The sequence below is a fragment of the Lutra lutra genome, chromosome 14, assembly GCF_902655055.1.
Source record: "Lutra lutra chromosome 14, mLutLut1.2, whole genome shotgun sequence".
In the NCBI taxonomy this organism is placed as follows: domain Eukaryota; kingdom Metazoa; phylum Chordata; class Mammalia; order Carnivora; family Mustelidae; genus Lutra; species Lutra lutra.
This window is the reverse complement of record NC_062291.1, coordinates 32,848,646-32,865,693: the sequence shown is the minus strand read 5'-3', so window position 1 is coordinate 32,865,693 and position 17,048 is coordinate 32,848,646. Positions and strand designations below refer to the sequence as shown.

The 17,048-nt window shown below is 53.9% G+C and overlaps 1 protein-coding gene across 7 annotated transcripts in view; it reads right to left on the bottom strand.

Moving 5' to 3' along the window:
- Nucleotides 1-17,048, bottom strand: part of ADAMTS14 (ADAM metallopeptidase with thrombospondin type 1 motif 14) — a 116,823-nt gene that overhangs the window by 35,202 nt on the left and 64,573 nt on the right. For all 7 annotated transcript variants that reach the window (XM_047702204.1, XM_047702205.1, XM_047702207.1 and 4 more), the window contains one exon: nucleotides 9,554-9,744. In XM_047702204.1, the coding sequence (XP_047558160.1) occupies nucleotides 9,554-9,744 (191 nt within the window). The remainder of the gene's footprint in view (nucleotides 1-9,553; nucleotides 9,745-17,048) is intronic.

Here is a 17,048-nt window from a genome sequence, read left to right as displayed (position 1 = left end):
TCCTTGCTTCCCCACCTCAGCCAAGTTCAACGTGCCAAGACCCCCGGGGTTAGGGTTCCACTTCATGTATTGGCTTAGGACAGTGCCTGGGTATATATTAGAAAAACAGGCAAAGGTCAGGACTCTCTGTGGCCAAGGGGAGACAAAAGAGAAGAAGGGAGAAGCTATGCGATAACATAGCAGAAGCCAGAAACCACCAGGCTTACAGGAAGAGCTGCTGTTCATTGAACACCTACTATGTGTCAGGCGCCATGCTGAGGGCTTGCATACAACCTCATACCAACCTTATGGAGAGAGGAATTGTTCCCTTTTCACAGGTGATAAAGCCGGGGCTCAGAGAGGCTGAGAAACTCGCCCATGGCTCCACCCAGAAACTCCAGAGTAACTGAGTAACTCCAGTAACTCCAGTACTCCAGTAACCCAGTAACTCCAACTAAGTAACTCCACCCAGCTGGGAAGGCTCAGATTTACGCTCAGATCTTTGTGACTCTTGCCACTAAAACCCAGCTGCTTTCCAGAACCAGTCCCTGTGGAGGCCGGCTGGAGTGGGCTTTCTCTGGCCTGGGAGAGGAGATGGGAAAGTGGGTTTCCACACCCAGTAAACAGCAACACAGTTAGGCAGGGAGTGGCAGCAAGAGCCCCTTCCCTGTTCCCCTGTAAGCATGGACAGGCCTCCCGGAGTTGGGGGGTGGGGAGGAGCTTTGTGGTCAAGCCCAGGGAGAAAGAAGAAGCAAAAGAGGGTCTAATTGGGGTGGGAGCGCTGCATCTGTTTTCCTGTCCAAAGGGAGGGACAGACTCTGGGTGGCTCCAGCAGAAATGCCTAGGCCTCTGTCTAGGGCTGGAAGGGAGAGCTAGGCCCCCGGAGAGCCCACCGGAGGGCAGCTGGCAGCCTTCCCTTCTGGACTAGGCCAAGATGGGCTTCTCCTTATCTGTGCAGAGACGGGGTCCAGGGCAGAATGGTCCCTGGCCAGCCCCGAGTACCCACATTGCTAGGGAATGTGGTTCCCAAGGAGCTCTGGGGAGGCATGTCTACCTGCTGGTCAGCCAGGTGCTGCCAGGTCCCAGATGGGAGTGGCCGTGATGGGACAGCGCAACCCCGAGGTCTCAAGCCCACCCCCTGCTCAGACAGGAGAGGACATGAACTACCACGGAAGGGCTGATGGACCACAGCCCCTGCCTACCTCACGGGTTCCTCCCAGCCACCTTCTCTGAAGGAAGCACTATCCCTTCTTTTCTTTCTAATTAGTATACTTTTGATTTTAGAACAGCTTTAGATTTCCAGAAAAGCTGCCAGCAGAGTCCAGAGAGCTTCCAAGGGCCCCAGGCCCTGACTCCCCTGTGATTAACGTCAGCCATGACCACAGGACCTTTGCCACAACGACTGAACGGACAGGACACGTTATTGGTAACGAAGCCCATGTTTGTTTCAGATTTCCCTGGTTTCCCCCTAATGTCCTTTGTTTCTGCTCTGAGACCACATCTAGGACCCCAGGTTACATTTTGTCACCACACCCCCATGGGCTGCTCCAGACTGTTCCTCCTGATTGTTCCTCAGACTTCCCTGGGTTTTGATGACCCCAACGGCTTCGAGGAATTCCGGTGAATTCCCACTCCCTCCGGTGAGGCGTTGAGCAGATGGTCCGTCAACGTGGGCACATCTGATGTCTGTCTCACAGTTAGATGGGGGGCACGGGCCGAGGAGAGGAAGACCACAGAGCTGAAGTGCCCCCTTCCCCACGTGATGTCAGGGCCCCTGGTGCCTGGCAAGGCTGACCTCCACTGCCTGCTGGGACAGTGGCCACCCCCATGCTGTGCTCTTCAGGACAAAGTCACTGTGCATGGCCCCTGCTGCAGGAGTGGGAGTTCAAATCCACCTTCCTGGGGACGCAGTATCTCCATCAATTATTTGGAATTCTTCTCCTCCCATCTGTCTATTTATTCTGTCCTTTATTTATCAGTATGAACCCATGAATATGGATTTCACACTGTGGGTTATAATTCAGTGCTACATTATTGATTTTGTTGCACCAATTATCCCAGCTTTGGCCCCCGGGAGCTCTCTCAGTTGGCTCCTATGTCCCTTTAACACACCCCCGCTGTCAGTTCTGGGGTGTTTGGGTGGTGTTTGCTGAGCACTTCCTTTCTGGGACTACGGGGTGCTCATCTTGGACACTCTCTGCTCCGGTTCTAAGGGTCAGCCATTCCTCGCAGGAGCTCCAAGGAGCGTGGCCCGTTACCCCGCTCTGACCAGAGAAGAGCAGGCCTGTAGCAATGGCGGAGCCCGCCCGAGCACAGCTGCTGCTGTCGGAGTTCACGTCCAGCCTCTGCTCACGTGCCTTCCCGGGTCACTTATGGCTGTGAACCTGAACAGAGTGGGCGCAGCCCTGCTGGGAAGACAGGCGGGCCACAGTCATCTGTCCCGACCTTTCCTCAGCCTCAGGCCCCAGGACCGGCCCTCCATCCCCCAGTCCCGACCCTTCCAACAAGAGAGGATGCAGCAACTCTGTCCACCGCATGTGTCTCAGACGCTCTTCTTGTTCCATTCCTCATCACGGAGGGTCGGAGGCACTTAGATCGTCTTGGCACTGCCCCCATGAGCAAGAAACTCATGTCACTCCCGGGGATTTCCCTGGACACCGTGACCCCTTGCCGTTGCCGGCAGTGGACCGTTTAGGGGCAATCTGAGGAAGGAATGGGGGTCCTGGCTGACTGAAAACCTCCACCGCCACCTTCTAGTAAAATCAAGAAGGCATCCCCGTTTCAAACAGGGGTTTAGAACAGGTTCCAGCTTGGAGGAAATCCCAAAGATAAGTGTGGGGCGCACCTGCAGCCTCACTGACACTCCTGATGGCACCAGGAGATGCTGTGCGGGGAAGCACACACTTGGATGGCTCCATGCGGAAAGGGACTTGGACAAGGAATGCTCCGAATGGAGGAAGCGAAGGGAACACCTTACTCTCCCACGTGTCACGTCTATGTGTGTACACAAGTAATACGTGATAAACACCTAAGTCTCGATCAAGTTAAAAGGGCTCTTCCAAAATGTGCAAATAAACATTCTAAGTGATAAGGAAACATCTTTATCAGAGTTTAATAGGTAGTACTTTTTTTTTTAATTAGTTAATTTATTTTAGAGAGGGAGTGAGCGCATGTGAGCAGGGAGAGGGGTAGAGGGAGAGACAATCCGGAAGCAGACGCCCTGCCAAGCACAGAGTCCGACATAGGACTCAATCCCAGGACCCCGAGTTCATGACCTGAGCCGAAGACAGATGCTTAAGGAACCGAGCCACCCAGGTGCCCCACTTCTTCTGTTTCTTAACTACATAGAATAACAAGAGCATCTGACAATCGATGTGTTCAATTTTGATGAAATATGGCAAGTACGTGCCCCACACGTGATGTGTGGACTCCTATGTGTGTGCTCACGTGATTTGGTACACGTATCTACACATACATACACATCCGTGTTAAACACACAGGTGACCAGATGTGGGCACCTGCACACACGCATGCATGGAAACAAGCCTTCTCTCTGCAGGGTGTGCACCATGCGGGGCTGTGCATCAGTAATCCTCCGAGGCCTGCAGCCCAGGATCCCTGCTACCCAGCGCCCCCAGCACAGGCTGACCCAGGCGGTGGCCAGAGTGGGCCCCGGTTTCCCCCGGGGCTGGGATGCTGAGTTCCGGCCAGTGCACTGCGCTCACTCCCATACCCCGTGGGCAGGCCCTGCCTCAGAGGTCCCCAGTGAGATCTTGGAGGCTGAGGCTCCCAGGGTCTGCAGGCTGGCCTGAGCCACTCAGCCACTCAGCCCACCTCACAGGCTTGCTGCCCGGGCAGGAGGGCTCCAGGGCGCATGGGGACGGACCACCCAGCCCCGCAAAGCCCCTTTCATAGGTCCTCAGTGCTCAGCACGTACCCCCAACGACCTGTCTCCAAAACACAGCAGGCTCTCTGTCCCAGGTCAGCCTCCTGGAAAGTGAAGAGAGGCACTGTGGAGACCTGGAAAGACCCAAAGTGCCCATGACCTCACCCCGCCGAGCCCGACTCTCTCACCCGAGGGTAGACAAACCAACCTTGCAGAGAAGCCCCGGAGAACAGACGCTGAAGCCAACGTCAAGCTTCTGGGACAGCGCCTAGAACTTGGTCAATCAGTGGCATCTCTCGGTCGGTTTAGAACCTCCGCTTCCCGCTTTGGGAGGTGAGGACAGGTCCATCAGGCAGGCCCGGGAAGGGGATTTCAGGCGTGTGACCTCCCCTCCAGCAGCTGAGATGCCAGGCTGTCAACAACAAAGCTCTCCCCACTGTGAGGGATGCTCATGGTAATTAGGGCTCAGAACCCCAGCATTGGTGCTTCTGTGCGAAGCACCGTTCTCTGCCCCGGGGGCCTACTCTGGAAAAGCGAATGCCAGCAAGTGGGAACTGGCACTAATACCTCTGGGCTGGCCCCCTGGGCCCCAGGGCCACTCAGGTTGGGGGTGTCCCATGCATGTTAGGACATTAAACAGCCAGCACACGGGCTCCTCGGGGATGTCAGACGCCTCCCATCCCCTCCGGCTGGGATAACCAAAAAATATCTCCAAACCCTCCCAAGCATCCCCTGGGAGGCAACACTGCCCCCACGGAGAACCATGACCTTAAAGTAAGAAGATTTTTGCTTTCTGTTTTGGGGGGTCTCCGAGTGCCCTGAAGGAGCAGTGGAAAGCTTTTTGGAGAGAGAGACGAGAGAAGAGAAAGAATCCACAAGAGAGGGAGGGGAAGGATTCGCATCCTTCTAGTGAGCAGGAAGGACAACTGCTCCGGAGGCTGGCGTATCCCCAAATGGAGGAGGGCTGGCGAAACAACGCTCTCTCGGCACAAAAACGGTGTTTCCGTGGTGCTCCAAACCGGACTTTATAATGAATATTTAACACAGTGATGTGCCAAGAGAATGCCACCCTCCCGGGCTGAGGCTACCAAGGCCCTGGTCTGACAGCCATCTGGACCCCGCTTTTCCAGCAGGGCCTCTGGGAGGCCTCAGGAAGGGGCCCCAAAGCAGGTCAGAGCGGGGGGACCCACTCAGAGACACCAGGCAATGTCTCTCCAGCAACCACGTCCAACACCTTTGTGGCGGCAGCATGGCCCGCAGGGTGGAGAGCAAGGTAGGCAACGAGCCTGCCACCCCGCGTGGGCTGCCGAGAAGGGTCCCACTATAGTCCAGCTCGGTGAGGACCAACAGAAGGGCTTCTGTATCTCCTCGCCCTCCCTCTGCTCTGCCCTCGGAGGAACCCCTTGTCCAAGGAAGTCCTTGCCCCAGAGGTTGGGTGTGTCGCCCCAGGCAAGGAGAGGGCCCCTGACAGTGCCTGCCTCTCTCCACGGCCCTGGCCGGCGCATCTGGCCACGGCTAGGAGCCAAGAGGAGGAAGCCAGCCTAGGGATGAAGCCTCAGAATCCTGACTCGGATACAGAGATCCATCTGGGGGGACAGGCAGCACCGTCCCTACCTCCCAGGCCAGGGGGCTGGGATCCTCCCCCACCTCCTCCTCAGAGCTGCTCCACAGCAGCAGCTGTGGGGGGAACAGCTCAGAGCTGTTCTACCACAGCAGCAGTGGGGGGAAAGCACGAACTTCAGGATCAGACAGATCTGGGTTTGAATCCTAACTCAGCCACTTATTAGTCTGAGCCAAGTCAGTTGGCTTCTGGGAGCCACAGCTGTCAAAGGAATGCCGCTGGCCTGAGGCCACAGTAAGGATTCACGGCGCCTGTCTCTGAGGTTCTCAGCCCTGTGCCTGACATGTGGTAGGTACTGGAATGATACTGTGGTATTTGAGAAAGTGCAGAGTCCCTGTCCTCGGAGTCTTCCTGTGGGCCCGTCACAGCCTCAGCTGGCTCTGGGGCCCATCCTCTCCTCCTTCAAATCTATGCTGGTGCCCCTGTCAGGCACTGTTTGCCACTCCTGTCTGTGCCAGGGCCCAGCTACTGCCTCGGGGACCTCTGCCAGCCTGGCTGTCCCCTCATTCCTGCATTTGCAACTCTGCTGTGCATGGTAGCATGCTCACCGGGCCCGCATGCTCCATATCACCAAACCCCTCCACCCCCAGCCTGAGGCAGCCTCAGCTCCAAACCACTCCAGACATCCTCTCCCCCCAAGTCCACAGGGAGGGCTGCCTCCTCTAAGCAACTTCAGCACCGCCCCCAAATAATTCCATGGGCCGAGGCTTATCTTTGCAGTCAGACCGAAGCTTCTAGAATGTGAGCCTGTCTGTCATCCTAGGCATACACCAGGCACTCACTACCTGCTGAACACAACTGCTCCTTCTGTTTCCAAGCTCTCAAAATGGTTCCCCAGTCCTGAGATTTGAAAATGCTTTAAGGAAAGTGGCCTGGTTCGGATGGGTAAACCGAGGCACAGGCAAATGAAGTCCATCAGGGGCCCACGCAGCATGTCAGGAAGAGAGAGGAGGGAGTCAGGCCACCAGCTGCAGCTTCGTGAATACGTACAGCACATCCCCAGGGTAATGCAAGAGGAAAGTGAGAGGCAGGATGCCCTGAGCTCAGCCTGAGAGCTGGGCCTGATCAGATGGTTTGGAGCATTTCACTGATGGCTTTGGCCCCTCCTCCAGGGTTAGCACAAAGGGTCCATACATCCTGGGAACAGGATCCCTCCCTGATCTCACCAGGACAGGCCTGGCCCCGCAAATCAAGATCAGAAATGGTCACAGGCAGGCAGGCAGGCGCTCCAAGGGGACAGCACAGGGACACCCTTCTTACCGGCTTCATGAAATCCCACAGGAAATTAGAGTTTCCAGCATCCCAGCCAGATAAACTCCCCACACAATGCATGGGCTGAGCTGTGGGTCCTCTGGGAGGAAAGGTGGCCAGAACCCTGCAGCTAGGAAGTCAGGAGCCCACCGCTCACAGACCCCCTGAGGCAGCTGTAGGTCCACACACAACATCTCCTCAGCATGGCGAGCCTCCCTTCCCCAGAGGAACAGGCCCCTCGCGGGGTGGAGAAGCTCTGCCTCAACTTCCCCTTCTGTTTCCACATCCCATAGGGCAAGCCAGCAGTAAGCAGAAGAATCAGACTTAAGCAGCCTTTCGGGAACCTCTGGAAGACATTTACTCTCCCCACCCACTTTCCGGTAGGCTGTAAGGAGAAGGAACGTGGAACCAAGCCTCTAGAAATAATAGTCTCCAAGGCAGGCCCCGGGGGCACAGTGTTTGGTGAGGGCGAAGCAGAGGTGCTCCCTGTCCAAGGCTGAGTCATGGGTCCGAGGTCAAGAGAGCCTGAGCGGGACACAGGCTTACTTTTCTCCAATAAAGGTCCCCAGTAAAGTTCAGAGGACATGGGGAGGGACGCCAGGGAAGGAGGACTACTAGGCGACTGGCCTCCACGTCGGGAACACCAAGACCTTGGTGGCACTTCCCACGCACTGGCCTCCGCCCTCCACACAGCTTCAGATCCCAGAGATTTAACGAGACCCTTCTGAAGGAATCCCATCTCCATCTGGGCAAGCCTTTAGAAAACAGTTCCAAAAGTATACTTTGCTCTACAGAAGACAGTACTTCCTTATACGCTTCATCAAAGACCTCGACCACTCAGTCGCTTGGATGGTCACACAGCCAGCACCCGGGGGTGTGTCCTGAGCGAGACTGCTACCCTCCCAACTCCAGGGACAGGGACACAGCCGGTACATCAGATGGGCCACCAGACTCCCTGACGTCCCCGGGACAGGCTCTCTACCGGAGACCCTGATCAGGCCTCAAACTGTGAGAATAATTTTAACAGGCGCTTTGATGGAAACGGCCTTGTCCACAGCACACCTTTCAGCCTCATCTGAACCCAATTCCACGGAAGCTGCTTTACGACTGAGAGCTCTCGACGCTTGACAACAACGCACGGTTCTTGTCCACGGGTGCACAAATTCGGTCTTGTCCTCCGCCGTGGGAGACAGCCAATTCTGCTCTCTGTTTGCACCTTTGTTTCAAAATGCCTGATTATAAATGTTTCCATTCTTGGAGTTCTCTTTTGAAAGCGTTATCATATTTGCCTGGTCCTCTCATTGATTAGTGAGTGAAACAAAACCTATAACACTTAGCTGCTTTTATTTCTGTACGAGAGCCCTGATTTTACCTTTTCCTGAAAATTGTCCTTTAACAAACTGAAGGACTCTGGGACTGAATAGGGTCTGGCTCACAGGGTAACCCTCCTGGGGTCTGCAGCCCTCGGTCTGGACCCAGGACCCAGGGTCCCAGCATCTGAGGGCCTCCTGTCCCCGCCCCACCACTCCCATTCTCCACCTGCCTGCAGGCTCTGACTAACCCTGCTCTCGCACTGATGGGATTAGTACTGGGCTGTGTGCCTGAGGTTAGGCTAGCAATCTCTAGAGCCGGGGTGGGTGGTCCATATTCATAGTTATCCCCCCTCCCTTATGAACAGCCCCAATTGGTAGCCTTTGCTCCTTGAGTCCCAAAGCGCAGGTTCCTTAAGGGATGGAAGAATTAATATCCAAACAAAGAGGCAGGGAGGGGGGAGATACTTTCGGGCACCCCACCTCTCCCCTGAGGCTCCTTGTAATTGGATCGGATTTCTAACCCCACTTTTCCTTACACCTGCATTGCAGACACAAATCTGCTGCCTTCCTGCTCCCTCTCAGCGGATGCTGGCCCCCTGCCTCTCCCATAGACGCCGCTTGCTTCCAGATCACCTAGTGGGGGTTGGATACTGTGCGCCATGCACTTGGGGCATCAAAAAAAGTATAAGACAAAGCCCCCACCTCAGGACCCCAGCTTCAGGGGCTTAGACAAGGGAGTACTTATATACGCACATAGACAACAGAGCTGTAAGAACAAGGAAGGATGGAAGGTTTTGTCACCCCCAAAAGATGTCTCTTTGGCATACTGATTGTTTTAAGCTGGTTATTTTTAAGAAATTCCGGACATATGAGAAGCCCTGCCAACCCCAGTGGAAGCTACCCTTTTGTAGGAGACATTGACAGGTGTAAGGGAACTGTATTTGTAAGCGTGTCTCCCCAGCAGTACCAGAAGGGGATGCTTCAAGCTCTGGAAACTCTTACCAATGGAGCCAAAGACCTAAATCTGCAGAAGAGTGTTTTTGTTCTCAGGGAACATCAAAGGCCCACCTTCCAGGCCTGGGATTCGCCCCCATCCCCACCCCAGGGCCGACTCACAACTAGCTGGCCAGCCTTTCCTCCTGGGATCGGGCATTTTCTGCAGATGGGCGTCTCAGCGAAGAAGTCTGCAACTCCAAGCCTCGTGAGCTGCTCCCACCACCACCACCACCGCTGCCTGGGGCTCTGAATGTGTCCCCACCCTAAAGCCACTGTCCCCGGAATGCCAGCTTGCCAGGGGCTGGCGCTGATGGCCAGGGACCCCTTGGCACAGGCGTGCACAGTGGAGACCAGCCTTGGCCTGGAGTGAACAACAGGTCTGCTCAGGCCTGTCCCACTGCTGGGAAAACTCCACCGGGAAACACCGGGCCAGAGAGAAATGGGCTGCTAGGACCAAGACCGGTGGCGCCCCCCGACCCCGACACCCCGGGATGCGGGGACACTCACAATGTTCATGAGGGTGAGGACGTAGTTCTGCACGTGCTCCTTGCCATGGAAACGCACCACCGAGTCATCGACCACCAGCAGCACCTCGATGCTGTAACTCCCCGCCTTCGCGTGCCGCCGCTTCCGCTCCCCGTCGCCCAGCGGCTGCCCCACCAGGCCCAGCAGGTTGGGGAGGTCACCCAGGCCGAAGGCTGCCAACCAGGACGGGAAGACGGACAGAGGTCAGACCCATGGGAGCGACTGTGGCTCGGATGCCGCCCACCGGCCCACCCAGCCCCATCGCATGGGCCCTCTTCCTGCCTCTGGAAGCCAGCTTAGCATGACGGTTCCTTCCACACGGCGGAATTCGGGGGCACAAGCCCTTTGCCGAGCACCATGCTATGGCTCCATCTTTGAGGCGATGAGCAGCAGAGAAGGGGGATCTGGCTGGGAATCCTGAGCCTAGGTCCCCAGTTCTCATGCAGTGCTACCTCCCTGTGTGCCCTAGCCTGGCCCATTCACCCATCCAAGCCCCCCTTTCCCCTCCTGTGACGTGGGGATGAACCATCCTTGATCTCTTACCCAGGACCTCGCTATAAAAATCAAAGGGGGCAGTGGATAGAAACATCTTGATAAAGAGAAAAAATCATGGTGCAAGCCTATGCAGGAACCCCTGGAGTATGTCTCCCCACCCCCTGAGATCCTTCCCTCCAGGTCACTGCTAGCAACCCAAAATGTCATCACCACCGCTTTGCCTTTTTGGCAAAAAGCAAAAATATTTATTTAACTAGGATCATGAACTTGTATGATGTAATCTAGGAGTTGTCAAACATTTTCTGTAGAGGACCATATAGTAAGTATTTCTGGCTTTGTGAGTCATACCATCTCTGTCTCAGCGATTCAATCTGGCATACAAGTGCCCATAGACAATATATAAGCAGACAAGTATGTCTGTCCCAATAAAACTTAAATTCCAGAAATACGTGGTGGGTCTTAGTTTACAAACCCCCAGCCTAACTGAGTCCAATCCAATCCTTACAACTCTCAGGTCACTGCTCCAATATGGTCACTGCTCCAACAGGTCAACATACTGAGGTCCAGAGAAGCTTGTCCAGGTCTGTCCCAATCAAGAGAGTGGGCTTGGAAAGTCACCATGGGGGCTACTACCGAGAAGGTAGCACCCAAAGCAGATATCAGTCATCTACATCCTAGTCTGAATAGACCAGAGCAACATTGCTTGGGGCAGTCAAGTTAAGGGTTCCTGAGGACGCTGTGGGAAAAACTAATGAAGGGGGGCACCATTTGCCGCCCCAAAATATGTCTCTGTGGCATGAGGGTTATTTTAGACAGATTATTTTTAAGAAACAGCAGACACAGGGAAAGTTCTGGAAATTGTGTAGAAGTGAGCCTTTTCTCAAGAGACGTTTTCATGTAGAAGGAAAATCCCCATTTGTAAGGGTGTCTCCCTGTCTCTACCAGGAAAAGGAGGATGACTTTAAATCTCGGGAAACTTATCAATAAAGAAGGAAATGACCTAGATCCACATAACCTTCCCCTTGTTTACTAAGCTTTCCTTGGTAACGTCCCATAACCCGCTCCTCCTCTCCACCCACCAACATCTTCTATTGTCTTTAGCTGGAGATGTTAAGGTGGTGGCTTTGACCATTTGGGGGGTTACTCAGTCTCCCTGGGGCTCTCCCATGTATACAGGAGGTATGCATGTCGTTAAATCTCTGTTTGCTTTATTCTTGCTTATCTTTTATTACAGGGTGCCTCAGCCAAGAACCTAGAAGGGTAAAGGGTAATTTATTTCTCCTCCCCCACACTAAGGAAGCAAGATAGGAACCTGGGGTCTCTTGAGAAGGCTCCAAAGCCTTAACATTTCATGATTTCCCCACCATCCTACCCTGAAGTTCTGATCCTTGTACCACTGATTTCTGTGAATATCCAGTTATGTGAGAATCTCCCAAAGAGTGGGACAGAGGCCAAGGATAGAAAAATGCCACCAGTGCACGCCCAGCATGTATCAAGGTGTGTGGCTAAAGGAGGGACCCAAACTTAGGAGGTGGGTGGACACTGGGTAGGTGATGAAGGCAGGGTCCCCTCCTCTCGAGCCCCAATGCCTGCCCCAGGTGACAGAGAAGGAACCAGAAGGTAGTATTACAATAACTTCAAGGCCTACAGGAGGACAGACTAGGGAAGGCTGCCACACCGGAGACCCAAGCCAGAACTGGGGAACTGACAGAAGCTTCTAGAGGAGAGGACATCAAAGCTGGGCCAGACCGGGAATAGGAGAAACCTGCTAGAGTTTAGGGAACGGAGGATCCTGAGCAGAGGGAAGGACACTGGCAAAATCCACTGTGAGCAAGTATGGGGTGACGCCGGCCACAGTGTGGGTAACCCTTGTGGAGGGTTCCACCGGTGCCTCGGCAGAGACGCAAGTCCTGCCTCTCAGCTTCTATGGACACGGGCAATTGAGGACCTGAAATCTGAGGACAGGACAACAGGGGGAACCATGGGACTCTGCTGTTTCTCTTTCTCTTCCCTCCGGTTAGCGGCCCGCAAGCGCAAAGGAAGGAAAGCACTGGACTAAAGCGTTGGAAAAACGTGCCCACTGACCCATGGGGAAAGCAGAAGCATGCGGCCAGCCCACTAAGTGACGCACAGGCTGGAAAGCGGGGCTCCGGCTGCTGTCGCCCTCACTCGACCCGGCACCTGAGCCCAGGGGTGAGTATAGCAGCCCAGAGATAAATGTCTAGGAGAGAGGAGGGGAGGAGAGGGGGCAGGCATTCTCCCCCTGGAGTGGGGACATTAAACGACAGTCACTCCCAACACAACATGTTAGCAGGGCCCGTAGATCTACCAACTGCGAGTGAAATGTGCAGCTGGAACCTTGACAGTTCTCCCAGTCAGGTCTGTCAAAGGGAGGCTCAGAGAGGCTGCCGGATGCCTCCCAGGTCACACAGCAGGTTAACGGCCAAAGCCCAGAACAAAAGCAAACCCAGGGCTCCAGATCCTCTGTGGTCACACCTTCTCAGGGCCCACCCCGACTTCCCTCACAGCAAAGATAGCAAGGGGCTGTGGGGAGGACCTGCTGATGTCACCACAGGCCCTGGGGAGGTGCCACCCACACCCTCTTCCGTCTCTCATTCTTTGGGCCAGACCTAGGTAACCTTCCAAGTGGGGAGGGTGGGGGGAGCAGGGCTCCTGGGAAGCTTTCCAGGAGCCCACCCAAGAAGCCCCCTGAGAGTATGACATGGTGCGGCTGCTCTGAAAAACAGCCTGACAGTTGCCCCGGAAGTTAAATACATGTTACATAGGATGCAGCAATTCCACTCCAAGCTCTATACCCAAAAGAATTGAAAACATACGTCCACACAAAAACTTGTACGTGAACGCTCGTAGCGGTGTTATCGTCATAACCAAAAAATGGAAACAACCCAAATGTCCATCCACAGATGGCGAGATAAAGAAAACGTGGTCTGTTCATGCAATTGGAGTATCACCGGCCACACGCAGGGAAGGGCTGACACATGCTACAAGGATGGAACGCACAGGCTGAGTGACAGAAGCCAGTCACAAAAGGCCACATGTTGCCTGATTCCTTTTACATAAAACGCCCAGAATAGGCATATCCATGGAAAGAGGAGGTAGATGGGTGGCTGCCCGGGGGCTGGGGAGGGGGCAAAGGAGGACTGGTCGTTAATTCATGAGAGCGGGGCTGTGGGGTGAGGAGGGAAAGCGCAGCCTTAGGAGCATGGCTGTGTCTGGGACACAGGCCCTGAGGCCAAGCAGGGTCCACAGGGCAGTCCCTGTGGCGGTCTGGCCAGGGGAATTTCTACCTCCAGACTCCGAATGCAGTGTGTTACGTATGAGTGGATGAGTGTGTGAGGTGTGTGAGTGTGCATGTGTGAGTGTGAGCTCTGTATGAGTGGGTGAGTCTGTGGGGACACGCATGCTCTTCCGGAAGCAGCTGTCAAGACGACACCCTGAGTGCCAAGAAGAGTCCCCTCTGTCCCCAAGTTCATCGGTGCATGTCAGATACTCCTACAGTGGCACCCAGGGGGCTGAGGCCCCTTCACAGGCCACAGCTCAGCTAGAAAATCAATCTGATGGGTCTTCTGATGCCTCCTCTCCTTCCTCGAGGAAAGCCAGACCCTGTGGGGTGGTAGAGGCCATGTAAGGAAGAAAGATCATGAAGACGTAGTATCTGTTCTCCAGGAACCCCCCAGCCTATCTGGGACAAGAAGACGGTCCCAGGTGAAATCCAGAGGGCTCAGTGATCCAGGAAAGGGGACCCTTGAGCTGGGCTGACACTTGGGCAGCATGGGCCATGGGGGCAGACAGAGATGGAGAAAGGAGCTCAGGCTGAGGCAGATTTCTCAAAAGCCCATTTATTGGCAACTAAGCAAACTCTAGCCTAGGCCTCTGAGGCATTTCTCTGAGGGCTAAGAGGTATACCCACAGACGTGAGGTGAAACCTTTTGACTTTATCAAGAATGATAAGCAGACAAATAAATTAATTAATTAATTAATTTTTTAAAAAAGGAATGATAAGCAGAGACAGGCACACCCAGAAATGCTAATCTGAGCTCCCTGGGCCCAGATCCACCAGTGGTCTTAAAGTAACAGTGAATGTCGAAAGGTTTCCAAGAAAGCCCTCCACCACCGCTTGTCTTTCTAAGGAGAGACACAGGTGGGCCCAGAGCATGGCATCCCCCACAGGCCTAGGGCTCCCCCAATGACGGGGAGCCCCACCAGCCTTCCCCAGCCTGAGTGCCAACTCTGTGAGCTCAGTGGCTTCCTAGCCACTGACTGTGACGGTAAGCAATGTGGTTGGTTCCAGGCTCACAGCCAGGGAGCAGAACTTCCCCAGGGTCTACCCAAAAAGGGATATTGATGGTCTTTTGTTCAGAACTGGCCTCAGATAAAATGGAGCCCAGGGAGACACGTTCTTCTTCCCAGCCACAGTGGAAGTCATGGTGCTGTCCTAGGCTATCCCTGAAATCCACCCCAGCTCCCCCCAACACCCCCCGATGCTCCACGAGTCCCTGACCCCCCCCATCCCAGGCCTGCAGAGCCCTCCACCACCCAGCTCGGCCTCTCCTATGAGCAACACTGGGACAGCCGCTGGAGCCTCAAAGGAGGCCTCGTGTGTGGGGACAACTGGTTTCCAAGCATTCCCTCTCACTCTGCCCCACCCCACCAGGGACCTGGCAGGAGGGTGCGGTCCATTCAAGGCCAGATTCTACCCAAGGCCTCCTCGTGTCCTCTTGGCCCAAGGGGCTTCATGGCAAAGCTAAGTTGGACAGTGTGTCTGGCCATGGGCCTGGGACCAGCACACGCTGCCTCCCCCCTTCACTCCGAGCATGGGTCCTAAGGGCTGCTGGTGTGAGGGCTCCTGTGCCCATCCCCAGGCTGTAAACCTACCCCTGCTCCCTGGGGGCTCTCGCCTAACTGCTCAGTACTTACCCTAATAACAATACTGGAGTAAGAGCAAATCATTTATCAAACACCTGCTATGTGCCAAGCCCCACACTGGGAGTTTTATATGGACTATCACTAATACACATGGTCAGAGACAGCCACGGTTGCCCCCACCTTACAGATTAGAAAACGAGGTTCAGAGATGTTAAGTAACTTGGTTAGGGTCTCACAGCCGACAGTGTTGGGCATAGGATTTAAAAATGGGTCTGTTGGGGAGGAGTCAAGATGGCAGAGAAGTAGCAGGCTGAGACTACTTCAGGTAGCGGGAGATCAGCTAGATAGCTTATCTAAAGATTGCAAACACCTACAAATCCAACGGGAGATCGAAGAGAAGAACAGCAATTCTAGAAACAGAAAATCAACCACTATCTGAAAGGTAGGACTGGCAGAGAAGTGAATCCAAAGCGACTGGAAGATAGACCGCGGGGGGAGGGGCCGGCTCCCGACAAGCAGCGGAGCAACGGAGCAAAATCAGGACTTTTAAAAGTCTGTTCCGCTGAGGGACATCGCTCCAGAGGCTTAACTGGGGTGAAGCCCGGGCGGGGTCAGCGCGGCCTCAGGTCCCGCAGGGTCGCAGAAGGATCGGGGTGTCTGAGTGTCGCAGAGCTTACCGGTATTAGAACGGGGAAGCCGGCTGCAGAGACAGAGCCGAGGAGTGACTCTCAGCTCGGGGTTGCCTTGAACCAGTCGCAGGCTCGGTCAGCTCGAGCGCGGCCGGAGGCCGGGGTGGCGGGAGTCGTTGGGCGCTGTTCTCTGAGGGCGCACTGAGGAGTGGGACCCCGGGCTCTCGGCTCCTCCGGGCCGGAGACCGGGAGGCCGCCATCTTCATTCCTGTCTTCCAGAACTCTACGGAGAGCGCTCAGGGAACAAAAGCTCCCGAAAGCGAACCCAGCAAACCCGAGCAGATTACTCAGCGCGGCCCCGGGTAAGGGCGGTGCAACTCCGCCTGGGGCAAAGACGCTTGAGAATCACTACAACAGGCCCCTCCCCCAGAAGATCAACGGGAAACCCAGCCAGGACCAAGTTCACCTACCAAGGAGTGCAGTTTCAATACCAAGGAGAGCGGCAGAATTCCAGAGGAGAAGAAAGCAAAGCAAGGAACTCATGGCTTTCTTCCCATGATTCTTTAGCCTTGCAGTTAATTTAATTTTTTTTTCTTTTTCAATTTTTTTTTCTCTTCTGCTAAATTTTTTTAACTTTTACCATTTTCTTTTTTAACGTTTTTTAAATAGTTTATCTAATATATATATATATATATATATATTTTCTTCTTTTTATATTTTTTCTTTATTGGCTTTCTTTTTTTAATAGTTTCTTTTTTTTTTCTTCTCTTTTTTCTTTCTGAACCCCTTTTTATCCCCTTTCTCCCCCCTCACGATTTGGGATCTCTTCTGATTTGGCTAAAGCATATTTTCCTGGGGTTGTTGCCACCCTTTTAGTATTTTACTTGCTCCTTCATATACTCTTATCTGGACAAAATGACAAGGCAGAAAAATTCACAACAAAAAAAAAGAACAAGAGGCAGTACCAAAGGCTAGGGACCTAATCAATACAGACATTGGTAATATGTCAGATCTAGAGTTCAGAATGACGATTCTCAAGGTTCTAGCCGGGCTTGAAAAAGGCATGGAAGATATTAAAGCAACCCTCTCGGGAGATATAAAAGCCCTTTCTGGAGAAATAAAAGAACTAAAATCTAACCAAGTTGAAATCAAAAAAGCTATTAATGAGGTGCAATCAAAAATGGAGGCTCTCACTGCTAGGATAAATGAGGCAGAAGAAAGAATTAGCGATATAGAAGACCAAATGACAGAGAATAAAGAAGCTGAGCAAAAGAGGGACGAACAGCTACTGGACCACGAGGAGAGAATTCGAGAGATAAGTGACACCATAAGACGAAACAACATTAGAATAATTGGGATTCCAGAAGAAGAGGAAACAGAGAGGGGAGCAGAAGGTATGTTGGAGAGAATTATTGGAGAGAATTTCCCCAATATGGCAAAAGGAACAAGCATCAAAATCCAGGAGG